Below are 20,227 nucleotides of genomic sequence, written 5' to 3'. Positions count from 1 at the left end.
CTTATCACTTTCTTTCTTTTGCACAAAAGACAATTCACCTATCTTCAGTATTCCATATTCACGTATCCGACTGACCAATAACACCAAAAAGCTTATAATATTCACGTCGACACCTAATATCACTAATTATAGCGACTAATTTGGAGATAATTATGTATTTAGAGTAATTGCCATGCCATGCCATGTCGAGCAAGGTTAATATAATATTACAGCCTTCAAACATCAGCAGCTTTGCCTCTTTTAATTTTCAAGAAGAAATGGTATATATTACTGTACCATTAAAAACACAAATATCTTTTTGTTGGTACATAACATAATAAAAATTAAACTAGAAATATTAAACTCAAATAAAATTATAAGATAACGGATAATTGCCATTATTATTTAGGCCAAAATGATGGCATATATAATACAACTTCAAGTGTATATAGATATAGGCCTGGTCACAATATCAAACAATGATGTGAATTAAACATCTATATTTTATCTAATCAATATTTTGCTTTGAACTTGAGGATCAAGAATACAAGCAAGCTGGCTTAATTAAACCCTAAACAGGAAGCAATACTTACCCTTTGCACAGCAATGGTGGCATCACTTATTTAGCACCAGGCCAGAATATAATTAAAGTTATAATCATATGTAGTATATAAGACTAGTATTGAAATGGTTATTCATTAATTATGCAAAACAACTTGATCAAAATCATCCAACAAAATCATGAAGCAGATGTGCACCAATTTCCTTTCCATAGTGTCTCTCTTGCCCCCCTTCAAATCCACCAAGAACATAAGCATTGCTGCACTCTTCTAAGCCGAATCGTCGAGCAACATTCACTGACAATGGCTCCGGCAAGCCAAGAGTGAGAGAAACAACAGAATTTCCTCCAATTTCAACGCCAACGGGCTGACTGTGGCATGCAAAATCATTGTCGAATATGAATTTGTAAGGTTCTTCGATGTGAGGAAGCTGTTCGATGTTAGCAGGCCGGTAAGATTGGTTTTGGCTGGTTCTTTGCATGAAGTTGTTTACGGGCGCTCGGTTGCTGGAAGAAGTTGCTGCAGATGATGATGATGGCTGTGAAGCTTGAAATGTTGGGTTTTGAACATTATGATCAGTTCCCACTGTTTTCTGTAATTGATGCATTTCCAGGTTGTGTATTTCTTCTACCATTGGTTTCCAGAGTCTTACTCTTGCATTTATAAACCAGTTTGAGACCTACACAAAATCATTTTCAATAATTAGTAAATGCACAAAATCATTTTCAATACTTTGTAAATGCAGTGAATACTGCAACCTTACGACAAATAAATAAAATGATAATATATCGAAGATTACAATGAGAAATGTGCAAACTGAAGATAAATAGAATAGAAATTGTTCGTGTAAACAGATTTGATCAAATAGTTTTAATCAATGTTGTTGTGATATTCAGCAAGGAACATTAAGGAATGAGGATTTATAAATTTGACCCCTTGCTAGTAAACTTAAACGAGTAAATGAACTATTTAATACTCAACAGCACTGTTTGAAATTTGGAAGATGTTTATATTACCTGATTTCTTGTCAAGCCTGTTTGCTTAGCCAGCATTTGCTTGTCTGTGTCAGTAGGGTACCTGCAATGAAGAAGATCAAAGCTTTTAACTTCTAATTCACAAAAGATCGAGGAAAGAAATTTATACCTTCGCAGAAAGTATCAAGCCACAACACAAATTTTATAAGAAATATATGATTACTTAATTTAGATCAATATAGCACGAGTCGGCAACTGCAGAGCTGACATAATTAAGAGCAGTTTCGTGGTGTTTTCAAAACAATTAACATCAGATTGAGTTTTGATTAAAGAGGACAAAGTTTGGGTCTATTGCACCAGAGGTTGAACTCATTTTCAATCTAAAAGTTAAAACTTATATTTCAGAGCTAATTAACATTAATATTTTCTTTATTTGCTCTCTTTGTTGGAATTGTTGCCTTAGTTCATGATCGCTGGTTTCTTTCATGTGATTCTTGTCTGAAGCTTTTTTTTATGGATCATCATTTGGGTGTTAGTTTGATTCTTCTTCCTTTAAGCTACTAGTTCCCTATGCCTGATTTTATTTTTTGGTTTAGTGAATTTTATAAATTATTCTTTTTTAGTTTGTCTGTGCTTTTCCGATCTTTTGAAGGTTACAGTTTTGCGTTGGGTTTGTTTAAACTCTACCTTTCTTTATATTTGGATCTGTTGCATCTTGGAAGTGCTCAATGATTTTGGCTTATCTCAAAATTTGCCCCGGTTGAACTTTTACTATGATTTTAAGGATTTCAAGCATGCGCTTTCAATAATCATTGTCAATGCTTATGAATATTTTCTATAAACTTGAGCTGGTCATGCCAAGTCTTATGTGATGTTGAGTCGATCTTTTCTTTTAGGGATTGTTTGGATTGCTAAAAAACAAATTAAGAGAAAAAAAATTGTGTAAAAAGAATTAGTTCATTCGAAATGCTTGAAGTTTTTTGAATGAGTGTAAAAGAAATGCAAAATATCATTTTTTATATTTAACTTGAAGTAAAATGAATGCAATGTAAAGTAATTGATGGTGGTGGCTGACGGCGGCGGTCGGTGGTGGCAATCAACGGCGGGCGGCGGTGGTCAACAAGTGGGTGGCCTCTGATAATTGGTAAGCATGATGATGATGGTGGTGGCTAAAAATGGTTGACTGACAACAATTGCAATGACCGGCGTTGGCACTGACAGGTGTCTATGGTGGCCATCGTAGGAGGTCGACAATGGCTGGTGTTGGGCTATTATGGCAGGCAATGACAAAATTGAGCGAGTTCTAATACATTAAAAAAGAACTTGGGAGTAAAAAAAAAATTCACTGAAATTTTACACTTTTTTTTTCAACAAACCAAAAACCCTATTTCTATTTTATGATGCATTCTTTTCTTAGCAAACCAAACAACCCTTGAAGCTTTTCATTTTTATTATTTATTGTTTTATAGGTTTGTTACATTTCCTTTTCTTGAAACTTTTTGTGATGTATTTTGTTGATTTTGGGATACTTTTTTATTTGGGTGAGAAAAAAATTATGATATTAACAGCATTATATAAATTCTCATATTTGTATTTGAGATTATAGATTTGTAATATTTCATATAAATTTATAAATCTATTAATGTTTAAATTTTTTCTTTTGTATAGATTAATATATTTATTTGTATTTTGTAATTAATAAGCAACAAATTTAAAAACAAAAAAAAATGATTATGCTGTTATTGTTATGTAAGTTGCAGACGAAAAAAATATGGATTGAATTGCCATTCCATAAGGTGATCAGTGACCATATATGGCGATATACCTTATCATGCTCAAGGATACATCTAATTATTAGCCTTCACATCACAAAGTCTCCTTTATGTCATCCTACCAATTGACATGGAACTATCAAACAAATAATCTCAGTTGCCTTGACAGAAATTGTAATCCCTTAGTGTTTTATGAAGAAAAACAAGATCAAGATCAAAGAATCAAGAAAAAAAAATCACGAGCTTAGCATTCAAATGTTCAAGGACTAAAAATAAGAAACATCATGATCACAACTTTGAGAATCAGAGAACATCAATGAAGACATCTTCTTAAATTCAAAAGAGATTAGCTTAATCACTTACGGATGCAAGAAGTGTTCGAAAAGCCAAGCCCTCAGCACTGCAACTGCTCGTTCGGGTAGTCCCCTTTGAGGTCTCCAAACTTGTGTCTGGCCAAAACTAAGAGAAGAATTCCTTCTTTGTGTACATGAATGATCACCAGTAGCTGTGAGGCCAAAACCAGTAAATTCCCCTTTACCAAGGCCTTCTTTTACATTAATCTTGCCAAGGTTATTAAGGTGATTAGATATGATGTTCTTTAGACTTCTGAAGTTCTTGGACATGGACTTCAGAGCAAAGGAAATATAAGGAGCAGCAGTGTTTAAGCCTGCTACTGTTTCAAATGATGCGATAACAGTTTCCACCTGCTGATAGTATAATCTGTATCTTCTGTAGACCTGAAAAGTTGAGAAAAAAAAAACAAAGATTATTGTACTTAGGACATATATACTTCAAATTTAAATTCACGAAAATATTCAGCATAAAAATCAATAATCTTAGAAAAAAAAGTGAAAAAATTAGAAATTCTACAAGAAATTTTAAAAGCGCTTATGGAAGACAGTGCAAGCTATCTTAACTGGCCGTAAAAATCTTAAATGCTGTTGAAGCAAATTAGATACATTAATATGACAGGATGGTATTACTACTAATGTGAAATTAATAATTAGAAGGTAGCTGAGTTGAATTATATATGTTCATAGGAAATTAAAAAAAAAATGCAAGCTTGAGTTTGCAGCCTGTATCTAAGGCACGGTCAAAGAACAGCTCTCATTTCTTTATCCTTTTTTTTTAAAATCTTCGTGAACACTCCAAAAACCATCATATCTTCAAAAGAAAGAAAAAAATAATATTAGCAAAGACCGACATATATGTCTTGTCAATAATGTCAATATAACTCCGCAGAGAAAAAAAAAAGGAACATTTAAAAGGAGGGAGGGAGGGAGAGACTTAGCTGTATTAGCCTTCTCCCTCGCAGCCAAGCATATAGTTTAAACATTAAAGGGAGAGAAATATCACTCTTTCCAAGCAAAAGTGAACAAAAATATGGTTTAAATAAAGATATTATAACGACATTTTGCTCCATTAATCAACATATTAAGCCAAATTAATGTTATATATATATATATATATAGTGATAAAAAAAAAAAACTTTGTTCTATCATAACAGGTTATTTTTATAATATATATTTTTAACTTCACAACTTATATATTATCATTCAATGTAATTAATTTTTAAATAATTAAAAAAATTATTAGATAAATCTAATTTAATTATTAAATATTTGTAAATATTTTTATTTGTTGGATTTTTTTGTCTGATTATTAGGAGATATTTTTTGTCTTAATATAAATAATATCTTATTTTATTTTTAAAAATATTATTTATAATTTGTGTTGATCTTTTCTAAGTTCTTTGTATCTTGTTTAAGATGTATGTTATCTTATTTTATTGAAATTTAATTTGGCGACACAAATTGTTATAAAAAAAAGAAAGAGAAAATAAAGATCAAGCATATATATCTCAGTTGAGCAAGTTTACTATTTGCATGAAACAAGTTTTACTTTAGCTAAGGTTTATATCCATTCATAAAGGCATTAGAAAGAAAACTAATAGCTTTAATAATAATTTCTTGCATTATTACGGGCTAAAAATAAGATCCGCATCATCTTTTGGAAACTACAATCCTTCCTTGTTCGCATGGGACCTCGATTTGCCATCTTTGAACATGTTTCACAGGCCATATAAAACCAAGCCATTATGGAGATGGTATAACACGGTTTCTCTCCTACATCAATGGTGTTCTAGTGCTTCTGTCTATTTGGTGCAAAATCAATTATAAAACCCTTTGATTTTGAAAAAAAATCTTCATAATCTAGCTTAGAAAATAAGACCGTGATTGGTTTTCAATATCTCGGAAAAAAAAACAAGCTATACTTGTTCTCTGACCTTTGACTTAATGGCTCTTCCCTTATTTGAAGCCTATGGTCAACAAATAGTTCAGGGATTTACCTAAAAGGAACAAAAATTTCAATAGCAAGTCCTTTGCTAATTAAGGGGGAAAAATCCACTACAAAGTTCATCGTAAATACACCTTATGATTTTTATATAATTTTTAGGAAGGGTTCAAGATCCAATGGAGTGAGGATTGATTTGATTTCATAATCTCAAATTTAGTCTATATATTTTTATTTTATTCTTTTGTAGTTAAGTGCATAGAAATGTAAAATGATATATTAATTGAACTCCTAGCTATTGTAAAATTACTTTTTGAGGAATGATGAACATAATAAGATATTTTGATGTATATGTTACTTTTGATGATTTTCATTAAATAAATGGAACTTAGATGCTTTGGTCGGATAAACTATTGTCGGGTGACAGTAGACCTTTAGTCAATGAGCAATAAAGGTCATAATGATTGTAGTTGAGTGATGGTGATTTGAGGAACATAATTGGGTGATAGTGGTTAAAGGATGGTAGTTGGGCGATGGTGGTCTAACGATCGTGGTTGACCAGTGAAAGGTTTAACAACGGTGGTTGAGAGACGAAGGTTTGAAAGTTTAAAGACAACAATCCACAGGTGGATGTTCGATGGCAGCGGTTGAGCATTGGAGGTTTGATGATGGCGATCGAATGATGAAGGACAGTGCTGGATAGATAAAGAATGTTTGATGGTTGTTGTAGGGCAATAAAAGCCCAGTGGTGGTCGATTAGGAATGGTTTTCTAGTGATGGTGCCATGGTGGATCTCTGAGATTTTTTAAGCCTCAGAACTCTCTTCAATCTTTCATGAAGGGCCCCCTTCATCTAGGGAGTGGAAGCTTTTTTATAAATTTTGGTAGTGGCATATTCCGTAAATATAGAGAACATATGGAGCACTCCATCAAACGACACGTTGATTCCCTTGATCATGAAGCATTTGTTCATTATTTTATTATCTTAATGATGTCAGAATCAAGCAATCTTAAGCTCGTTGGATGCATTTTATTGAGCCACTTGATTCAACTTTAAAGGTGCTAAATTTGGATATCATTTAGTCATCTAATTTTCAAATATGCTTTAGGCCCTATTCGGGCTGATTTATGCTTGAATTATTTCATTTTTTGTGTCATTTAGCTCATCTCGTAATTCATATTTGATCAATCTATGTTATTTTTGGTGATTCATCAATTATTATTTTTGTTGTTTCTTGCTAAGTTGGCAATTAATTTATTATTACATGTACGCTAAATTCATTTTGCTAAGTTCATCTGTCCAACTATAATTGAATCTATTTGTTGAGATGGCTAATGATTTCTTAATTACTACTTATATGAGTTGCTAGTACACGAGCTTCGATTGCTTGACTATTGAATTGTTAATGGATATAATTTTCTTATATGGCTTCTTTTGGTCGTTGGCATTACACATTTATTAATCCAAATGTCTCTTGATCAGTGGCGGAACCAGCTCATTATTAGGGGGGACAATTGCCCCCCCTCAAAAAAAAAAAAGTTTTTTATAAGAGAGTATTTTTTTTTTATAGAGAAATTTTTTTTGCCCCCCCCCCTAAAAAATTATTTTGTCCTAACTTGTCCTAAAATGTCTATATATTTCTTCAAATTTAGTTTTAATATTTTCTTTTGTGTTTTTCATGACAATTTAATTACATTTTTTTAATTTTCTTGCTTAATTTTTTTAAATAACTTGTATATATATATATTTAATTATTTTTATATTATTACTTGCCCCCCGCGCCCCCCCCCCCTCCCTTAAAATTGAAACTGGTTCCGCCCCTGCTCTTGATTGAACATTCACTTATTACACGCTCTATTACAATGTCTTTTGGATATTTCACGTTCATATCTGGCTAAATCTCAATTTATTTTTTTGGATATTTTTGTGAGATTATGGTGAAGAAAATAAGCCGTCACTTAGTTCTATGATTGATTATACTATTCGATCTATTTTTTGTTCACGAGGCTCATGTTATAGGGTTCAATGTTGATTTTTCATAGGCCTCACAATCTAAAACCTATTTTTAGAGATAATGATGATTTTTAATATTTTTGTGTGGTTCAACTCGGTCATCTATCATCATAATGCGGGAAGTTGTGGTTCATTATGTTATATACTCTTCTTACTATTAATTGTTGGTGGCTTCGATTTGGCCACTCCATATACTCTACTGTGTGGTGGGTTTTCTCTATCTCGGTTGCCTTGTGGTTTATATTTCTGGTCACTATCTGATGTGTGATTGGCTTGTTGTTAATGAACTTTGGAGAGTAGGGAAGTTGTGGTTCATTATGGTCTATACTCTCTTGGCTTTTAATTATTGGTGGCTTCAGTTTTAGCCATTCCAGCATCCTTTGTCTAGTCTTTCATTAATTTTACTTAACTGTAATTGTATCCTTTTGCTTATGTGCTATGATATTTTTCTTGAATTTTATTACTGTCAGTCCTTTATGCGTTCTCTTTTGCTTATGTGCTAGAAAATAAGACCGTAATTGATTTTCAATATCTCGGAAAAAAAAGCAAACTATACTTGTTCTCTGACCTTTGACTTAATGGCTCTTCCCTTATTTGAAGCCTATGGTCAACAAATAGTTCAGTGATTTACCTAAAAGGAACAAAAATTTCAATAGCAAGTCCTTTGTTAATTTAGGGGGAAAAATCCACTACAAATTTCATCGTAAATCCACCATAAAATGCTAACTTTCTTGTAGTGATAGTTATACAAATGACAAAATACATTTATCCTTTATATCATTACTAATAAGTGATTTCAAGTTATATTGTTTATAATGTTTGCCTTTACTCATATGAAACGATGTTGTTCATATTAGTTGATACTTATTATATATATTACATGTTTATACTGAATTGAATTGAATGATTAAATGCATACGGATTCTACTATTGTGCATTGATTGAAGTTATAGATTTTGGTTAACTACTGAGTTGTTAGCTCACTCTATAATTTTTATATAATTTTTAGGAAGGGTTCAAGATCCAATGGAGTGAGGATTGATTTGATTTCATAATCTCAAATTTAGTCTATATATTTTAATTTTATTCTTTTATAGTTAAGTGCATAGAAATGTAAAATGATATATTAATTGAACTTCTAGCTATTGTAAATTTACTTTTTGAGGAATGATGAACATAATAAGATATTTTGATGTATATGTTACTTTTGATGATTTTCATTAAATAAATGGAACTTAGATGCTCTGGTCGGATAAACTATTGTCGGGTGATAGTAGACCTTCAGTCAATGAGCGATAAAGGTCATAATGATTGTAGTTGAGTGATGGTGATTTGAAGAACATAATTGGGTGATAGTGGTAAGGATTGTAGTTGGGTGATGGTGGTCTAACGATCGTGGTTGACCAGTGAAAGGTTTAACAACGGTGGTTGAGAGACGAAGGTTTGAAAGTTTAAAGATAACAATCCACAGGTGGATGTTCGATGGTAGCGGTTGAGCATTGGAGGTTTGATGATGGCGATCGAATGAAGAAGGACAGTGCTGGACAAACAAAGAAGGTTTGATGGTTGTTGTAGGGCAATAAAAGCCCTATGGTGGTCGATTAGGAATGGTTTTCTAGTGATGGTGCCATGGTGGATCTCTGAGATTTTTTTAAGCCTCAGAACTCTCTTCAATCTCTCATGAAGGGTCCCCTTCATCTAGGGAGTGGAAGCTTTTTTATAAATTTTGGGAGTGACATATTCCGTAAATATAGAGAACATATGGAGCACTCCATCAGACGACACGTTGATTCCCTTGATCATGAAGCATTTGTTCATGATTTTATTATCTTAATGATGTCATAATCAAGCAATCTTAAGCTCGTTAAAAAAAAAAAGCAATCTTAAGCTCGTTGGATGCATTTTATTGAGCCACTTGATTCAACTTTAAAGGTGCTAAATTTTGATATCATTTAGTCATCTAATTTTCAAATATGCTTTAGGCCCTATTCGGGCTGATTTATGCTTGAATTATTTCATTTTTTGTGTAATTTAGCTCATCTCGTAATTCATATTTGTTCAATGTGATTTTTGGTGATTCATCAATTGTTATTTTTGTTGTTTCTTGCTAAGTTGGCAATTAATTTATTATTACATGTACGCTAAATTCATTTTGCTAGGTTCATCTGTCCAACTATAATTGGATCTATTTGTTGAGATGGCTAATGATTTCTTAATTACTACTTATATGAGTTGCTAGTACACGAGCTTCGATTGCTTTACTATTGAATTGTTAATGGATATAATTTTTCTTATATGGCTTCTTTTGGTCGTTGGCATTACAAATTTATTAATCGGGATGTCTCTTGTTTGAACATTCACCTGTTACACGCTCTATTACTATGTTCTTTTGGATATTTCATGTTCATATATGGCTAAATCTTAGTTTATTTTTTATTTTTTGGATATTTTTGTGAGATTATGGTGAAGAAAATAAGCCGTCATTTAGCTCTATGATTGATTATACTATTCGATCTATTTTTTGTTCATGAGGCTCATGTTATGGGGTTCAATGTTGATTTTTCATAGGCCTCACAATCTAAAAACCTATTTTAAGAGATAATATTAATGATGATTTTTAATATTTTTGTGTAGTTCAACTCGGTCATCTATCATCATAATGCGGGAAGTTGTGGTTCATTATGTTCTATACTCTTCTTACTATTAATTGTTGGTGGCTTCGATTTGGCCACTCCATATACTCTGCTGTGTGGTGGCTTTTCTCTATCTTGGTTGCCTTGTTGTTTATATTTCTGGTCACTATCTGCTGTGTGGTTGGCTTGTTGTTAATGAACTTTGGAGAGTAGGGAAGTTGTGGTTCATTATGGTCTATACTCTCTTGGCTTGTAATTATTGGTGGCTTCGGTTTTGGCCATTCCAGCATCCTTTGCCTAGTCTTTCATTAATTTTACTTAACTGTAATTGTATCTTTTTGCTTATGTGCTATGATACTTTTCTTGAATTTTATTACTGTCAGTCCTTTATGTGTTCTCTTTTGTCTACTTGTCATTTCTTGAGTATTTTGGATATTTTTTGTACATGTTACAGACAATATAGCTCCGTTAACGGATTCTGGTGCAATTTTTATTTTCAAATTTGGGAGGATGTTTCCTTTGGAATGACGATTTTTCTTTATGAAGGAAGGCTCGAGTTGATTTTCGTTCCTGAGACTTTCTTTTTTTGGGCGCAACCTCTCGGCCGCCCTAGGCTAGGTTTTGAATTTTTTCGTGTAATTTTGCTTAGTAAAGACCACCGGCTCATAGGACTTTTTTTAGTTTATCTTTTTGTGACTCTTCTGAGCAGTAGGGAGCTGGATGTCTTTTTAAGGAATTGTACCTTTTTTTGATATTAACGTGTTGGCCCGGTGATGGGTTTTAACAAAAAAAAAAAAACTCACTAGTTTTTTTACTTCTTGAGCATTAATAGATACTTGTTGGTCTTATCATCACATATAAAAAAAGATTGCCTATTTTTGCATTAACATAGACAGAATCCGCATGACTTTGTTCTTTAGATGTTCTATTGAAAATCTGAGGATTTTTAAACTTATTTAGCTTCTAATTTTCTATATTTACACTTTTATTTTGTTATTGAGGAAGTTAAGTTTTTGTATTCGTTTTTTATAATTATTTTTTATAGCTTCTTTATCACAATCTAATCAAATAAATTAATTTTTATGATTGATGATATCTATTTGGCGCGGCGCCATTTAAATAATAATAAAGATTTGACACGAAATTTTTTTAGTGAATTTAACAAAAGATGGTGGGGCCTGCATCACGACCTGCTGTAGGGACGACGACGCACGTGGGGCCTGAAACGCGACTGCAAAATTGCAGCCGTTAGTTGTTGCAGTGGCATTTTAGTAAATTAAAAAGATAGATAGATAAAACTTAAAAGGGGGACAATTAAGGTAATTAAGATAAACTCTCATAATTAATGTAAGATTTAAATCTTTTAATTTACAGCTAAAATTTTCCATCAAAAGATCAAAATGAGATGAGAGAGAGAGAGAGAAGCGAGAGCAGATTTAGTGGTAGGATTTGGCGTACGTCATCGAGTGCTAATCGCATGATTAGGATGAGGAAAGAAATAGGAGAGAGATTGGGACAGAGAGAGACGAGTGGAATCTTGGTTATTAATATATGCCACGTTTCAAACTTTCATTTGATCATAATTAACATCTAATTAATTATTTATTATTATCTTTCAAATGAGTACATTAATCGGATATTTGTATTAACATTCGTGATTAATATTGAACAACTTGGATAGAAACATGCTTAATAATTATAAAATATAAATTAAAATTTATATGTTTATAAATTATATAATTATTTCTGTGAATGTTTATCTGATATTCATAAGCTAAAAATTCTCACACATAAACTTACGTAATTTATATACTGGCATTGAATACATGTATCTATTCAAGATAACTTTGATCACTTATTGTTTTTTTTATTAATTTTTAGAAATTAGATCAAATAATTTTGAATTGATGATTTTTTTTATTAAAATTGAAAGATTAAATCATTAACAACTATATTAAAAATGATAAAAATTGTTTGAAAGAATAAATAATAATATTATTATATGATTTATTATATATTTAATCTGTGTTGGAGAATATTAATAGTAATTTATGATGCATAAAATAAAGAACCTCTTATCTAAATTTTAGAAATTTTGTTTTCTAATTTTGTTAAAAATATTGTTATCAATGTAGCATTAAAATACTTATATTTATATTTATCAATTAACCATTAAATTTTTTTGGTTATTGATATTTAGAGAATGTTTTGTAGTAATATATTCATAAATAGTGAAGTAAATATAATTTCATAAGATAAAAAAAAAGTATAACATGAACGTATTAACTATTTATATCATTATATGTATAAATATAATGATTGAAAGTATGGTCACCCATATAATGTATTTGTAAGAAATATATAAAAAAACCGGAGAAATAATTAATGGGCGTGACGTCGAGCCTGGAGCAAACAGTACATATAGCTATGTAGCCATTCGATTGCCTTTTATTTTCTTCGGGCTTTTACTTTCTGAGCTGAGCTTTTTTAGTTTTATAATAAAGTTAATAAATATAATACTATTAAAGCTGCGAGTTATTTTGCTGCAACAGTTAGAGGGAGAAGAGAGCAGTGAGCAGAGAAGATCTTTTGCTTGAGAGAGGAGCGCCCGAGTTTCCCGTCGACGCACGAACAGCGATGCACGTCACATCATCAATAAATTTTTAAATGAATTTTTTTATTCTATTGTTCGCCGTGCAACTAATATGGTAGCCAAAAGGCACCGTATCAAAGGACAGTAAAGTGCGAGAACTTCCGTCAAAAATCCGCACGTAAGAATCAAGCAGCTCGCTCTGCTAGGGTTTGCGCCGCTGGGGTTTTTCTCTTCGCCGCTGGCTTAGGAGGGCTTCTCCCTCCTAAGATGGCTGCCTCTCCGCAAGATTTTCCACGCCTCCCTTCCACCTCTGTGCTAGGTCCTTTGCCTGGGGGACTTTCTTATGCTGCTAATGTCTCTGTCTCCTCCTCTTCCAAGCCCGCCAGCTTCCCTGTTTCCTTCTTCAACCCGACTCAAAAGCTTTCATTTAAGGCAGATGATTTGTCGGAGGGGAAAAACATTTGGACTTCGTCTCTTATCGGGTACTCGTTGGGCCCTCGTCCTTATTATGAAAGACTTCTAAAATCCATGTTAAAGCTTTGGCCTCTTAAAGGTTCCTTGACTCTTCTCTCCCTAGCCGATGGCTTCTTTCTGCTCAAGTTCACCACAGCGGAAGACCTAGAAATGGTGCTTTCGGGGGGACCTTGGTTCATCCTGGGCAAACCATTTATTTTGCAACGCTGGTCGCCAAAATTCAAGCCTAAGAGAGACGAGGATGCTCCGATCCCCATCTGGATAAAGATTGTGGATTTCCCGCTTGTTCTCTGGACTCCTACTGGTATTTCAAAGATCGCTAGCTACATCGGTATCCCGATATCGGTGGATGATCTCACGGCTACCCGTTCCAGACTGACATACGCCAGGGTATGTGTCCTCATCTCTAAGGATTCGGCTCTCCCCGACGAAATCCCTCTTGAAATCGAAGGTGAGGATTTGGTTTTAAAAGTTATTTATGATTGGAAACCGGATAAATGTGAAGGTTGCGGCTCATTCATTCATCCGTTCTCTCTCTGCCCAAAAAACCCGAACCCTCAACCTGTCATTCCCCCTCAACCACCGAGAAATCGTGGACGTAGTTCCTCCAGACAACGCTCCTCCAGAAACCATCGATCAAAATCTATTTTGCCACCTCCCAAACCTACCTCAAATGAAGCTAACCTCGTTCCATCTCAGGTGTTGATACCTCCTGAATCCTCTTTACCTCAAAATAAGCCTATCCCTCCACCTACTTCTGATCCTCCCACCATCTTGACTAATCCCCACCCGATTCCTAACCTCAACACTCCCATAGAGGAATCCTCCTCTAACGGGCAACCTGCCTCGCCCCGTTTGGTGTTGCCTCCTAAGATACCTCTCCTAAACAAATTTGCCTCATTGCATAATGAAGATCACCTTCTCCCAGATTCTGTGGACTCTGTCTCTGATTCAGAATTGGCTTCCTCATCCAATGCCTGTGATGATTCTGGTCAATTGCATTCCTCGGACAAGAAAAGTCGCAACACTAGATCCACTGTGGTTAAACAAAAGTCTCCTGATCTATCCAAATCTAAGAAAGGAAAGTCGGCCAAGAAGGCCAACAGCAAAAAATTCTAATGTCTTTACCTAAACTAGCTTGTTGGAATGTCAGGGGGTTTAACAGCCCTGAAACTGTGAGTTCTTGCAAGTCTCTTATCAGCTCTCATCATCTTAAGTTACTTTGTATTTTGGAAGCCAAAATTTCTTCTTCTTATGTTATGGACCCTTGGTTTTTACGCAAGCACCGGCTCTTTGACAGTGAAGATAGTTGTCACAACTTTGAGGACTCTTCTGTGGGTCGTATCTGGATCAAATGGGATAATTCGGTTATCTCCTTCTCTAAAATATCCTCCTCTCCGCAATTTATTCATGGTATCTTATCTGTGGGTTCATTCCCACCGATTTTTCTTACTGTTATATATGCTTTTAACTCCATGGAAGATCGGAAAAATCTTTGGGAGGCTCTTTTTGCTATTTCTATTAATATGGATCAACCTTGGGTTATTTTGGGCGACTTCAATTGTATCAGATTTGAAAATGAAAAGGCTCGGGGTACTTCTGTTTCCAATAGTAGACTGGGTGAACTTAACATCATTATTTTTAAATGTGGGGTTCATGACCTTTCTTCTACGGGTCTTTTTTACACATGGTTTAACCAACGGGCGGATTATCCTATCCATATTAAATTGGATAGAGTTTTGGTGAATAATGCATTGTTGGATTTTCTCCCCACTGCCTTCTACTATGTGGAATCTCATTATGGCTCTGATCATTCTCCTTTAGTTTTCAACTCTAATCATGACAAACCTCTATCTGTTAGGTTTATGTTCAAGAATTATTGGATGAATATGGCAGGTTTTTGGGATGATGTGTTTAATGCCTTTTCTTCTAGATCTGCTAGAAGTCCTATGGCATCCTTCCAACATAGCTTACAACTCCTCAAGAGAATTTTGAAAAACAGAAATTGGGCATCTTCATCATTTCTTTCTAATGCTTTATTAGAGGTTAAAAGTAAACAAAACTTTTGTTTGGCTGAGCTTCAACATAGACCTCTTGACTTGGAGTTAAATCAAAATCTCAAGAGTATTAATGAGGAGATGGCCTCATTACATGCTAACTGGACTTCTTGGTTATCTCAACGTGCTAAAACTCAATGGCTTACTAAGGGAGAAGATGATTTGGGTTTTCTATATGCTAAAATTAGAAGTCGCAACAATAAGAACTGCATTAAGGAGATCACTACTGTTGAAGGTCACTTTACTTCTTTTGGTGACATCTCTAGAGCCATAATTAAGCACTTTGAAGGGTTATACAACTCAAATCATACCAATATTCAACTTCCTCACAATATCCCTCCGGGTAAAATGGTCCCCGATCACCTCATTGATTTGCTTGTTGCTCCTTTGTCCCTTGAAGAAGTTAAAAAGGCTGTTTTTGATGGGAATGAGAATACTGCTCCTGGTCCTGATGGTTTTACTTATGCATTTTATAGAAAATCATGGCATGTTATTGGTTTGCAAGTCTTTAATGCTGTAAACAATTTTTTCTCTAAGGGATCTTTGCCGAGAGGTGTTAAGGCTACGGCTATTGCTTTAATACCAAAATGTTCGCATGCTGCCAATATAAACGACTATAGACCTATCTCCCTTTGTAACGTTTTATACAAAATTGTTGCTAAAACTTTGGCAAATAGAATGAAAGTGGTCCTCCCATATATCATTCATGATAGCCAATCTGGCTTTATTACTAATAGATGCTCCACTGATAACATCATTCTTGCTGCTGACATTTTGAGAGATTTTAAGGGAAAGGAGAAATATTTTGGTGCTAAACTTGATATCAAAAAGGCCTTTGATACAGTTTCGAGGGAATTTATTATTTCCAGACTTGCTCAGAAGGGATTCCCTATTGCCTTTGTTAATTGGATCAAGGGCTGTATTAGTGAGGTTCACTTCTCTATCTGTTTAAATGGTTCCCTTGAAGGTTTTTTTAATTCCACATCGGGTCTCAGGCAAGGATGCCCATTATCTCCTCTCCTCTTTTGTATTGCAATGGATGGTCTCTCCCAACTCCTTTCCGACACTCAAAATTTCCAAGGCATTCATTGCAAAAATGTACAAATAAGCCATCTGATGTATGCTGATGACCTTTTAGTGGTTGGGAAATCATCTATTCATAATGCCAGACAGCTAAATCAATGCTTGCAGACCTTTGGAGCTTTTTCTGGACTTCACATTAACTCCAATAAGAGCGCCATCATTTTTTCTCATCAAAGTGTTGAAAATCAATTGATATGTGAAGAGCTTGGAATTCTTAATGTCAACCACCACCTCTCCTACTTGGGCATCCCCATATCTGTTAAAAGACTTAAAATTTCTCACTTCCAACCTCTATTGAGCAGAATTTCTGCTCTACTTGCAGGTTGGAAGAATAAGTTTCTTTCTTTTGCAGGTAGGGTTCAATTCCTCAAATTCACTATCTCCAACACTCTTGCGTATTGGATCAGGGGATCCATCATACCTAAAAGTTGCTGCGCGACTATTAACAAACTTTGTGCTAAGTTTTTATTCCACAACAACTTAGCCGAGAGGAAGCTTCATTTCATCTCTTGGAAATCTGTTACTCTTCCTAAATCCAAGGGTGGTCTTGGCATACCTTCAATTGAGGCTCTTTATTTTGGGGTTTGCTGCTCTATTATTGGCAGGTTCTACAACAATCAAAACATGCTCACACACTGGTTCAAAGCCAAATTCATCTCCCCTTGGAAGCCCTCTTCTTCCAATGCTCCCAAATTCTGGAAAAAAATTGCTCAAACAGCCCTTAGAATTAAGGATGAGTTAACATTTCATGTTTCAAATTCCAGTGAATTTGCTTTTATTTGGGACCCATGGCTATCTGGGCAACTCTTTGGGGAGGAAATTCGGGGGATGGATGCAACTCAGGTGAAAGACTTCTATTTTAATGGTATGTGGCACCTTCCTAATACCATCCCTACTAGTATAACTGATAAAATTATGGCTGTGGAAATCAAAATGAAAAATGAGGTTTTGTGGAATGGTAACCAGAAATGGTTATTCAAAAATTTTATGGAATTCTATTACGATAGTTTGCCTTCTGTGGACTGGCATAATGCCATTTGGCATAAGCATCATGCGTTGAAATTTGCATGTTTTGCATGGATGGCTAGAATGGGTAAGCTCAAAACTGCCGACAATCTGCTCTCTAGAGGCATCCAGGTGCCTTTGAACTGCTCTTTCTGTCTTGGAAATCTGGAAACACATACACATTTATTCTTCAATTGTGACTTTGCCTTCTATATTCTGACGGCTATTCTCCCAGATTTTAAATGCTTCTTTCTCAGGCCAAACTTACCCCAAACTCTGGAATTTATTCAAAATTCGGTTAGATACAACAAAGCTGAAAAAGATTTTTGCTATATTGCTATTAGTTGTATTATCTATCATTTATGGAGAGAACGCAATAACCGGCGTTTTGGCAACACCAGTGTCAATGTGACTAAACTGTTCTGCAATATCTCCATGGCTTTAAGATTGAAAACTATAAAATGGAAAAACAGGGATTTATTGCTTCAAAGGTTCAGGATTTTTTAGTTTGGGCTGTTATCAAATATCTTTGGATACCATCTTCTTTGGGTATGAATTTTGGTAAGCGAAGTTATGAGGAAGGTTACTTATGGTTCAGCCTGGTTTTTTTGATCTTCATTCTCCTTCAGACCTGGGATAAGTTATTTTTTGGGAATGTGGATTTCGGTTTTTTGTATTCACATTCCAGATTATCTTTTGACCCTCTTAACAGCAAATCTCGGGTATACTTCAAAGATATTGGCAGCATTCGTGGGATGATCATGTGCACAACGGACGATGATGACCATGGACTGTCTCTCCGAGCCATTGAGGGTCTTAGGGGCAACTTGGCTCGTTTTTGTGACTTTTCTGGACGGGCTGGAGGCACTGTGATGGCCAGTTTTGCTGGGTTACTCTATCGTTTACTCAGATTTTGTGGGCAACCGGTGCCACCGTCTGATTCCTTTAGTTCTTGCCTCCGAATTTTTTGATGATTGAGACAGTGCATTTATTCTGAGTCTATTTGTTGTCGCCATTTTCATTTCCCTTATCTGCTATTGTCTTTGTAATTTTGTTTAGATTTAGCTCTTTGCTTTTCTTTTTTTGATTACTTGTAATCTGAACTTTTTATCTTAATATATGGGCTCTTTTGCCCCGGGTTTTCCCAAAAAAAATTTTTTATTCTAAATAATTTGAATTTGTGATTTTCTGAAAAAGTCCTTACCTTTTCCAGTTCTTTGCTTGGGGGGGTCATTATCCACTAAATAGTACTTTCCAAATATTTCAAATGGAAGATGTGACGGCAAAGATAAGGTTTTGATTGAGTGAAATATGCAACAATGTACAGGTTTTAATACTTAAAAGATAGGTTCAAATTTCTACTCCAAGCAGTAGAGTCTCTATCATCAGATCAGTTGAGGGAGGACTTGTCACAATTGCATCATAAAATTCAGATAAATTTCATCTGTAATTGCTAAGAGCAGAGTTGAGGGGAAGGCTAGGGAGAGTTAAGGGTAAGAGGAAGGTGGAGAAGACATCCGAATCAAATATGTTCTTTTAAGGTTTTATCATGACACAAAGGATCCCAAAAAAAGCTTAGAACTATAACCATAAGAGCATCTCCAACCGAATTCCAAACAGTTGAATGATGTCGCCTGCGAGCTCTAGCCGAATGGTAAAATTTCCGTTATTTGGTTGCGGGTGAACATTGGGACGCCAATATTGGCATTGCACTGTTCATCTACACTATTTTTCAATCTCTACCGAACTTGTCTAAGAAACACACCAAAAAAAGAGAACATAAGAGCTTAACCTGAAAGGGACAGATAAAAATAGATAAAGAAAGAGGAGGAAGAAGATAATATTTCTTATTATTTAGTTAAAGCTATAACAATACATATATATAGAGGAGAGTAGTTCTCAGTTACAACCACACCAATATATAAATGCCACGTCATATATTACAGTTTAAATATATATTATAATATTTTACTTATATGCTCCCGCAAACTGATGGATCCTGGATGACCATCAGTTTGTTTCATAGATAGTGAAATCTAGGTGTAGAGAGGGGTTTTGTGAAGATATCAGCCACTTGATCAACAATGGAAATAGGAAGTAGACGTATGTGATTGTTAGTAATATGATCTCGAATAAATTTATGATCAATCTCGATAAGCTCAGTACGAGTATGAAAAACAGGATTGTTAGCTAATGCAATAGCAGAAGTAATGTCACAATACATGTCTGTAGGTTGACCCTGTGTTATGCCAAAGTCATTTAAGAGTCGACGTAACCAGATAACATCAGATGTGAGTGAAGCCAATGCATGGTATTCTTATGTAGAAGATCTTGCCACTGCGCTTTGCTTCTTGACTGTCCTTGAGATTATGGTGTCTCTGAGGAACGAATAATATCCAGAAGTGGATTTTCTGGAGGTTGTATCTCCATCCCAATCCGCGTCTGAAAAAGAAGATATACAAAGATTAGATTTTGAAATTGGTATGTCATAATCGAGTGTACCTTTGATATATCGTAGAAGACGTTTAAGCAGGTAGATGTGTTGAGGAAGTGGATGATGCATATGCTGAGAGAGCTGATTTATGCTGTACGCAATATCTAGACGGGTTAACGTCAAGTACTGTAGGGAGCCAATTAGCCTTCGATAAGTAGGAGGATCGGAGAGCAGGGGATCCTCAGGAAACTTGACAGGAAGCTTTGTACTTGCCGGATTTGCCAGCGGGTTGCAGCTAGTTAAATGAGCTCTTTGAAGAATGATATATGCATACTTCTTCTGAGATAGGAAGTAT

General features: G+C 34.6%; 2 protein-coding genes across 2 annotated transcripts; one reads left to right on the top strand and one right to left on the bottom strand.

Moving 5' to 3' along the window:
• Window positions 1-464: 464 nt before the first annotated feature.
• Window positions 465-11,493, bottom strand: LOC110103689 (BEL1-like homeodomain protein 9). Its single transcript, XM_020832500.2, has 4 exons — window positions 11,417-11,493; window positions 3,649-4,074; window positions 1,556-1,616; window positions 465-1,218 (listed from the first exon to the last, which is right to left on the bottom strand). Exons 1-4 carry the CDS (start codon window positions 11,491-11,493, stop codon window positions 706-708), a joined length of 1,077 nt encoding a protein of 358 aa, XP_020688159.1. The 3' UTR covers window positions 465-705.
• Window positions 11,494-13,086: 1,593 nt separating this feature from the next.
• LOC114580912 lies at window positions 13,087-18,409 on the top strand. The gene is made up of 3 exons (XM_028699822.1): window positions 13,087-14,378; window positions 14,447-17,929; window positions 18,127-18,409. The coding sequence occupies exons 1-3, from the start codon at window positions 13,087-13,089 to the stop codon at window positions 18,407-18,409; spliced, it is 5,058 nt and encodes a 1,685-aa protein (XP_028555655.1).
• Window positions 18,410-20,227: the final 1,818 nt, after the last annotated feature.

The sequence above is a fragment of the Dendrobium catenatum genome, unplaced genomic scaffold (genome assembly GCF_001605985.2).
Source record: "Dendrobium catenatum unplaced genomic scaffold, ASM160598v2 fragScaff_scaffold_1395, whole genome shotgun sequence".
Lineage (NCBI taxonomy): Eukaryota > Viridiplantae > Streptophyta > Magnoliopsida > Asparagales > Orchidaceae > Dendrobium > Dendrobium catenatum.
Note: the sequence above shows the minus strand (reverse complement) of the source record. Positions and strands in the feature narration are given on the sequence as shown.

Excerpts from the sequence above, each read along its gene's own strand:
- LOC110103689 (XM_020832500.2), bottom strand. The coding sequence starts at position 11,493 with ATGCCACTGCAACAACTAACGGCTGCAATTTTGCAGTCGCGTTTCAGG. Across the intron at positions 4,075-11,416 it reads CGTCGTCGTCCCTACAGCAG|TATATATGTCCTAAGTACAA; the intron begins GTCGTGATGCAG and ends TTAAATTTGAAG. Across the intron at positions 1,617-3,648 it reads TTCGAACACTTCTTGCATCC|GTACCCTACTGACACAGACA; the intron begins GTAAGTGATTAA and ends TCTTCATTGCAG.
- LOC114580912 (XM_028699822.1), top strand. The coding sequence starts at position 13,087 with ATGGCTGCCTCTCCGCAAGATTTTCCACGCCTCCCTTCCACCTCTGTG. Across the intron at positions 14,379-14,446 it reads TCCAAATCTAAGAAAGGAAA|GGGGTTTAACAGCCCTGAAA; the intron begins GTCGGCCAAGAA and ends TTGGAATGTCAG. Across the intron at positions 17,930-18,126 it reads AGGGATTTATTGCTTCAAAG|ATTATCTTTTGACCCTCTTA; the intron begins GTTCAGGATTTT and ends TTCACATTCCAG.